Source organism: Mandrillus leucophaeus, unplaced genomic scaffold, assembly GCF_000951045.1.
Source record: "Mandrillus leucophaeus isolate KB7577 unplaced genomic scaffold, Mleu.le_1.0 Scaffold139, whole genome shotgun sequence".
NCBI classification, from domain to species: Eukaryota; Metazoa; Chordata; class Mammalia; order Primates; family Cercopithecidae; genus Mandrillus; species Mandrillus leucophaeus.
Genome location: NW_012101354.1, coordinates 1,339,750 through 1,348,501, shown reverse-complemented (window position 1 = coordinate 1,348,501; position 8,752 = coordinate 1,339,750). Strand labels below are relative to the sequence as shown.

General features: G+C 45.2%; 1 protein-coding gene across 1 annotated transcript in view; it reads left to right on the top strand.

Annotated features, from left to right (window-relative positions):
• The first annotated feature begins 940 nt into the window (after positions 1 to 940).
• PIP5K1A (phosphatidylinositol-4-phosphate 5-kinase, type I, alpha) overlaps positions 941 to 8,752 on the top strand; it is a 66,339-nt gene continuing 58,527 nt past the window's right edge. Inside the window, exon 1 of the mRNA XM_011973659.1 lies at positions 941 to 1,608. Coding sequence (XP_011829049.1) covers positions 1,524 to 1,608 — 85 coding nt within the window. The 5' untranslated portion in view covers positions 941 to 1,523. The remainder of the gene's footprint in view (positions 1,609 to 8,752) is intronic.

Below are 8,752 nucleotides of genomic sequence, written 5' to 3'. Positions count from 1 at the left end.
AGTAGAGACGGGGATTCACCGTATTAGCCAGGATGGTCTCGATCTCCTGACTTCGTGATCCACCCGCCTCGGCCTCCCAAAGTGCTGGGATTACAGGCGTGAGCCACCGCGCCAGGCCACAAAACCTGTTTTAATGGAGTTCTTTCACGGGCTATGAATTTGAGAGGATCTATCTAACCGACCCTTACCCCGAATGTTTTCCCATTTCTCTTCATTTATTCATTCCACAGATAATTATGGAGCCCCTACTATGTACAAAGTCACGGGAGGAGCTGGAGACACAAGAATGAAGCAAACACAGTCCTTGCTCCCCAGAAGTTTTACAGTCTGTTCAGAGAGACAGGTCTTCCCACCAGGGTTCATAACCTACGGGGTACTTTGTTAAAAACGAGCAGGGTTACTACGAAAACTACAATGGGAGAAATTTTTCTGTGTATCTCCATGCCCTTTGGAGCACAGATAATTGACAGTTGGAAGCTAAAGGGCTTGGGTCCCAGGAAGGTTGTGATAAGTCCCTGATTGCCTCCGGTGCCCTTTTTTGACAGGTCTTCACTGATTCATGCATCAAATATTTGCGTAACTGTGCCTAGCTTTGTGCTTGAGGCAAACAAAACACACATCTATTTCGAATGCCATTCAGAGGAAGGCAAGACAGGCACGCACGTTTAACTAAATAGTAAACAGAGTAGTAAAACAGGAAAAGGACTAAGAAGAGTTCTTGGTGGCATTAAATGTTTTGTGATATTCGACACCTTAACGTCTCTGACTTGACACCAGTACACCCGCAGAGAGTTCTTTTCTGGGTTAGGAATTTCAGAGGACTTGGCTGACCGACTCTTGTCCCGAGTTCAGCTCACTCAACCCAGTCCTAGCAAAAAACTGAACCTAAGCGAATCTGCCGAGCCACCGTAGGAAAGGTCGGCCAAATCGCGCGCGCACATCTTCCACCCGTGGACTCGTCAGGGCGTGAGGACCTACCTCACGTGACCATTAGCAGCCTCCCGATTGGTTTTGCTCCTTTTCTCTCCCCAATCAGTGGGCTGATGCGCCGAGAAGGTCGGGCGCATGCGCAGTGCTCGGATTTTGCTTGGCTACCCGGAGTGAAGCGAACGGGTTGGGCGATAAACAGGCCGTGGCTAGGGAAGACGGAGAGGGGGCGTTCGCTCCTCTTGGACTTTTCATGCCTTTTTTTTTTTCCCAGATGTGGCTTGGTCTGGACGCAAGGTCCCAGCAGCCAGCTTAAGCTTACTCTTTTGTGAAAGGGGAAAGTATCCCCTGTGGAAAGCAGTTAAACTTGTGGAGAGAGTGCGAGACGTGAGTTCTCCCCTATGTCAGGCGAATGGTGTGGCCTTGAGCTGGTCCAGGAGCCGGCTCGACGTGTCTGAGGGAGGCCCCAGAGGGGGCGGGGAGGTGGCCCTGAGAACGCGGGTTCTGTAAAGAGACGTTGGGAAGATTCGATTCCGAGAAGAGGAAGAGCCGGATTGAAAGAGAGCCAGGCCTCTGAGTGGGAGGGGGCTGCTAAGATGGCGTCGGCCTCCTCCGGGCCGTCGTCTTCGGTCGGTTTTTCATCCTTTGATCCCGCGGTCCCTTCCTGTACCTCGTCCTCAGGTAAGCCGGGCAGGGCGTGGGTAGGGAGCTGGTGAGGAATATGGGATGGGAGGAAGAGCGAGACCTAAGAGGGTACCTGTAGCTGGGAATGTCCTAGGGGTTACCGGTAAGCGGGGGCGAACTGGGCTTTCAAATAGGAATTTCCGAGCGGGCAGGAGGAGTTTGAGGAAAAGATAAGTTTGATTAAGAAGTTGTCGAAAACGTTGGTTGTCTTTGAGGAGGAGAGATGGAGATTGAAGGTGGGGGTAGGTGGCCGGGCGCGGTGGCTCACGCCTGTAATCTCAGCACTTTGGGAGGCCGAGGCGGGTGGATCATTTGAGGTCAGAAGTTCGAGACGAGCCTGGCCAACGTAGTGAAACCTCGTCTCTACTAAAAATACAAAAATTAGCCGGGCAGTAGTGGCGTGCGCCTGTAATCCCAGCTACTCGAGAGGCTGATGCTGGAGAATCCCTTGAGCCTGGGAGGCAGAGGTTGCGGTGAGCCGAGATTCGGCCACTGTTCTCCAGTCTGGGCGAGAGAGTGAGACCCAGTCTCATTTAAAAAAAAAAAAAAAAAAAAAAAGGTGGGGATAGGAAACAAGAGAAACGGAAGGGAATAGAGAAACTTAAGAAAGTAAATAGAGGCCTAAGAAGTAGAGAGGAACTACTTAGTGTGAGAGGCAGGTAGAATCTTAAGTTGATTGTGGGCTAATTGGATGAAAATGTTGAAGAGAAGCCATGGGACTTAAAAAATATTTAAGAGTTATTGGACGCTTTCGATTTCTGGAGAGTAGGGAATGGTGAATTTTGTTGCGGTGGCTGGGAGTTGTTGAAGCCATCTTTTCCGTCAGATACTCCACTAATGTGTCACCCTTTCTCACTTCGCACCCCCACCCTTAGGCGCGCACAGGCACACAGACACACATACACATTTTCTCAGACTAACTCCTTTGGTAATTCCCAACTCTAAACTGCCCAACTTTGGGAAGGAATGGAAATTTTGAAGAGAGCCCAAGGAATGTAGGAAATTAAGGTCAAAGACCTTAAAAACAGATGGGAAAGATGGAATGGAGTCTTGAATTGCAGTAGAGACTGCGAGAAGTGATGTTTTGGAAATTAGGCCTGAGAAGAAAGATGGGCGGGGGGTGACTGTTAAGTGTTGTGGGGGAGTATTGCATAATAGAAAATGGACTGGAAGAATGCTTAGGCTGTATCAGGAGATTGGAATTTGGAGAATGGAGCCAGGTTAATGTAGAGAGCTCAATGTATTAATAGTTAGAAACGAATGAAGATTGAGGGAGGACTGAGGAGGCCCACAAGAAAAGCAATAGATTGTGTGTAGGAGAGAAAGTGTGTGTATGTGTGTGGGGTGGGGGGCGGGAGGTGAGTCAGAAACTGAGCTCTTCCATCAGAAGTGTCTGATGTTTCACGGTAACTGCTGCTTTTATACTGTGAACAGACGCTGCCAGATGTTGGATGCTTTGCTTGAGATTTTGGTATTTCCTCAGGCCTGGTATTGCGTTTTTGCTATTTAGAATTTGCTGAATAGGATTCCTTCCACCTTTCACATTCCAGCTCAGATGCTGGAATATCTAGTCACACATATCTTCTTTGTAAGCTGCAGTTTTATTTGTGTATCTCTATTTTTAGTTTGTTGAGAGGGGTTTTTTTTTTACCTTTCCTATAAAAGTATTAGGGAACCAGAACAACTCATGCTGCATTATAAGCATGAAATAGGATAAAGTAAAAGTGACAGGGTTTTTATTTTTAATAGAGTAGCTCCTTAATTTGAAACCTGTTCCCCCTCTAATCCCCAACCCAGAAAGAAGAAAGGTTATGTATGGTCCGTAAACAAACTTCTCAACTATTAAGTCAGGTGTTTGCTCTGTACTCTTTGATATTTTGTAGGTCTTTATGTTTTCTGTCAGATGCTCTCACTAACAGTTAATAATACAAATACAAATTGTATAAATTTTTTTTTTTTTTTTTGGAGACAGTATCGTTTTGTCACCCAGGCTGGAGTGCAGTGGTGCCATCTTGGCTTACTGCAGCCTCTGCCTCCCAGGTTCGAATGAGTCTCCTGACTCAGCCTCCCAAGTAACTGGGAATACAGGCATGTGTCATCAAGCCTGGCTATTTTTTTTTTTGTATTTTTAGTAGAGATGGGGTTTCATCATGTCAGCCAGCCTGGTCTCAAACTCCTGACCTCACATAATCCGCCCACTTCGGCCTCCCAAAATGCTGGGATTACAGGTGTATTGCAAGGTCAGGAGTTCAAGAGCAGCTTGGCCAACATGGTGAAACCCCCATCTCTACTAAAAATACAAAAAAATTAGCCAGGCATGTTGGCGCAGGCCTGTAATCCCAGCTACTTAGGAGGCTGAGTCAGGAGAATTGCTTGAACCCAGGAGGCAGAGGTTGCAGTGAGCTGAGATCACGCCACTGCACTCCAGCCTGGGTGACAGAGCAAGACTCTGTCTCAAAAAAAAAAAAAAAAAAAAGGCAAAAAGTGGCTACATTTCACGCTGTTGATGGACTGTAGAAAGATTATAATGGTCTCCTCCAAATCCAAACATGGTAATTGCTCCAATAGCAAAAGTAGTTAAACATCTCTTAAAGCTTATGATTTGCTTTATCCTGTGTATTTCACTTGTCAGCAGTATAAAAGACTGACTCTGGATTAATTGTGAAACTATCTAGACAGAGGTTTAATATTGGTGGGGAACAAACTTTCTTAAATAACCTCTTCTTCCCAATTTAAATGACAGAAGATTTGGAGTGCCTAAAATTATGAGTGGTTTATCGAAAACTGTCAATCTGTCCTTGGCTGTGACATTTTTGTTTTATATCCATTTTCAGCATTGTTAGAGAACATTGTCCTTTAGGATTTCAGAGTTTCACCAGAACTTAAGTGGAGTTCAGCTAAACAGCTAAGAACAATAAATGGTTTTAGGATGGTTGACACACACACTTCTTGAATTTCTACAGGGCTAGCCTTCTAGCCTTTAACAATTTAGGAAATCATAAACCATCATTTGTTCCTGCCAACTTTCTAATTTCTCTGGTACCATGCAGACAGATGACTCTCTTTCAATCACAAATAAAATCTTTTTTCTTTTTTTTGAGGTGGACTCTTGCTCTTGTCACCCAGGCTAGAGTGCAGTGGGGTGATCTTGCCTCACTGCAACCTCAGCCTCCCGGCTTCAAGCAAGTCTCCTGCTCAGCCTCCCAAGTAACAGATTATAGGTACCCGCCACCACATCGGCTAATTTTAGTAGAGACGGGGTTTCAGCATGTTGGCCAGGCTGGTGTCGAACTTCTAACCTCTGGTGATCCACCCATCTCGGCCTCCCATAGTGCTGGGATTACAGACGTGAACCGCCATGCCTGGCCAGTAAAGTCTTTTTTTATTTTGAGAGAGAGTCTCCCTCTGTCGCCCAGGCTGGAGTGCAGTGGGGCAATCTTGGCTCACTGCAGCCTCTGCCTCCTGAGTTCCAGCGATTCTCCCGCCTCAGCTTCCCAAGTAACTGAGATTACAGGCACCCGCCACGACATCCAGCTAATTTTTGTGTTCTAGTAGAGTTGGGGTTTCACCATGTTAATCAGGCTGGTCTCGGACTCCTGACCTCAGGTTATCCTCTCACCTTGGCCTTGCAAAGTGCTGGGGTACAGGCTTTAGCCGCCGCCCCCGGCCTTGCTTTTTGCCCTTTTTACCACCATGAGGAGAGTAAAGATTTTCTGTCTTGGAGGCTTGATTTGAAGTTAGTGGTTGGGTTAGAAGGGATAGGATACTAAGGTATACACTGCTCCTATGAAATAAAAGTTGTGGAGTGAAATCATGTGTGACTTCCTCAAGGAAGAGCACTTGAGGTTGGGTACGGTGGCTCACACCTATAATCCCAGCACTTTGGGAGGCCAAGGCGGGCGGATCACCTGAGGTCAGGAGTTTGAGATTAGTCTGGCCAACATGGTAAAACCTCATCTCTGCTGAAAATACAAAAATTAGCTGGGTGTGGTGGCAGGTGCCTGTAATCCCAGCTACCCAGAAGGCTGAGGCAGGAGAATTGCTTGAACTCAGGAGGTGGAGGTTGCAGTGAGCCGAGATTGCGCTACTGTACTCCATCCTGGAGGCAGAGTGAGACTGTGTCTCAAAAAAAAAAAAAAAAGAGAAAAAAGAAAAGCACTTGAAACCCTAGATAATCATGAGCTGTAGTTCCTTTTGCTTCAGACTAGAACATTTTTTAAATGGTCATCGCTCACCTATATGACTTTATGTGCACAAGTGACTTAGACATAACTTTACAGCTGCTTACCTGACTTTTTCTCCCCATTAACTGCTCAGGGAAATACAGAGGATACAGGATTGGAGCATTTTTGCTTGAGACTTTTATAGTAAGGACAGCCTCATCAGCCCATGATTCTGATTGCTTTGTTCTTCCCAACAGAGTCCTACCTGTAACCTGCTATAATCTGTTAACTCCAGTAGTAGGGGTTCTTGTTGATCTTTTTTTTTTTTTTGAGATGGAGTTTTGCTCTTGTTGCCTTGGTTGGAGTGCAATGGCGCGATCTGGGCTTACTATAGCCTCCGCCTCCCGGGTTCAAGCGATTCTCCAGGCTCAGCCTCCCAAGTAGCTGGGATTATAGGCACCCACCACCATGCCCGGCTAATTTTCTTTTTGTATGGGGCTTTCACCATGTTGGCCAGGCTGGTCTGGAACTCCTGAGCTCAAGTGATCCACCCACTTCAGCCTCCCAAAGTGCTAGGATTACAGGCGTGAGCCACCATTCCCAGCCTGTTGATGTTTTTTTGATCTGTGTTCTTTTGTGTACAGTGTAAGCCATTTGTGGGCTGATTTCTTTCGCAATTCTTCCTCTTAGTGAAAAGTAAAGCAGTTTAGATCATGTTGAATGAGAAACTGAAATTTAGAAATGTAAACATAGGACACAATGTCAGAGTATCACCAGGTGCCATTTTGGTTGATATTTTATAAGTAGGGAGGTATTTTTCTGTTTACTCTTTATAGGGATTTTGACTCCCTCCACCCCTTTTTCCTTTTGTCACCTTGGTATATTCTGCCAGAAAACTGGTATCAGAATGTCATTGCTTCTGATCGATTTATTTCTGCCATGACTGCTGAAGCCCATTGTCAAGTATAATTAACTAGTCTAATAAGTATCCAGTTTCTGATATTAATTGATAATGTGTACTTACATGTTAGTGTTGAATATCAAAATTGTATGTTTTGCTTGTTAATGTCTCTGGGCTTTTTTAGGTTAATTTAAAACTCTTCTGATTAATACCTTTGCTCAAATATATGCTACCTAATAGCTATTAAATATTTTATTTGCCTGTTTTTCTTTGATAATAAAGTGGAAACTATAGCCTTTGAAGTGAACAACAGAGATAATACCAGGACAGCCAGCAAACTGGGGAGAGGGAAGGTGGTAATTTTATCCTTTAAATTGTTCTCTCCTAGAATTTTATTTATTTATTTTTTTGAAACAGAGTCTTGCTCTGTCGCCCAGGCTGCAGACCAGCGTAGAGCAGTGGCGTGATCTTGGCTCACTGCAGCCCTCGCCTCCCAGGTTCAAGCGATTCTCCTGCCTCAGCCTCCTGGGTCACTAGGATCACAGGCGTATGCCACTACGCCCAGATAACTTTTGTATTTTTAGTAGAGAGGGTTTTCCCATGTTGGCCAGGCTGGCCTTGAACTCCTGGCCTCAAGCGATCCTCCTGCCTCGGCCTCCCAAAGTTCTGAGATTACAGACGTGAGCCACTGCCCAGCCTCTCTCCTAGAATTTTGGAGTATTCTTACTTGACATAAAGAAGGGAACAAGAGCCGGGCGTGTTGACTCATGCCTGTAATGCCAGCACTTTGGGAGGCCAAGACAGGTGGATCACCTGATGTTAGGAGTTCCAGACCAGCTTGTCGAAACCCTGTCTCTACAAAAATTACAAAAATTAGTGGGGTGTGGTGGTGTGCTCGTGTAATCCCAGGTACTAGGGAGGCTGAGTCAAGAGAATCACTTGAACTCAGGAGGCGGAGGTTGCAGTGAGCTTAGATTGCACTACTGCACTCCAGCCAGGACAACAGAGCAAGACTCCGTCTCAGAAAAAAGAAAAGGGAACAAGAAAACCAAAGTTAATCAGTTTATTTTTCCCTATTCTTTTTGTTTGCTGGGTTTCCTTGATCAAGGACAAAAGTATACTTCAAGAATATACTCTTTCCTGATGGCCAGGTAGAGAGGGAATCTTTGTTTTTCTGAGCTCCAGACCCAGCCCAGAGAGACTGAATGAAACACCACCGATGGTGTTTCCTAGAGGAAACCCTAAGAAGCCCGTTTCCCCTATCGCACCTCACTTCTCTGCCCTTTCCCATCTAAATAGAGTGTTTAATTTTCACGTTTATCCTGTTTTGTTCATATCTCTTATAAACTTCTATTCTGTTACTGTTTTCTATTTGAAGTGAACTTTTTTCCCTCAACTGCTCCATCTTGTTAAACTGTCTCCATTTTTCTTTATCTTCTTGTGAAATTTCAGTCTGTTTATTTGTAATGGTTGTATTCAGTATGTATTAATTTACAAATATCTAATTCCTGGAAAGTCTCTCTGTTGGAATCTGAGGAAGACATTGGCAAAAAGAGAGAAAGGTAGGTCTGTTGTAGGGAGTTCAGCATATTCTTATTATTTACCTTGTATACTTAATTGAGCAATATGGAAATAATCCAGAATAAGCTATCCGAAAAGATTAGAGATGTTGGTTGGGGGTGGGCAAAGGGGAGGTGAGCAAAGGAAGTTGGCGGGAGGGAATGGAAAGAGGGTTTTTTGTTCTTGTTTGTTTGTTTTTAGGATATTTAATTAGAGTATATTAACCCTTTTTTTTTTTCCGAGATGGAGTTTCGCTCTTTTGCCCAGGCTGGAGTGCAGAGGCGGGATTTCACTTCTCTGCAACCTCTACCTCCCGGGTTGAAGTGATTCACCAGCCTTAGCCTCCCAAGTAGCTGGGACTACAAGTGCGTGCCACAACATCTGGCTAATTTTTGTATTTTTAGTAGAGACGGGGTTTCACCATGTTGGCCAGGCTGGTCTTGAACTCCTGACCTCAGGTGATCCGCCCACCTCAACCTCCCAAAGTGCTGGGATTATAGGTGTGAGCCACCATGCC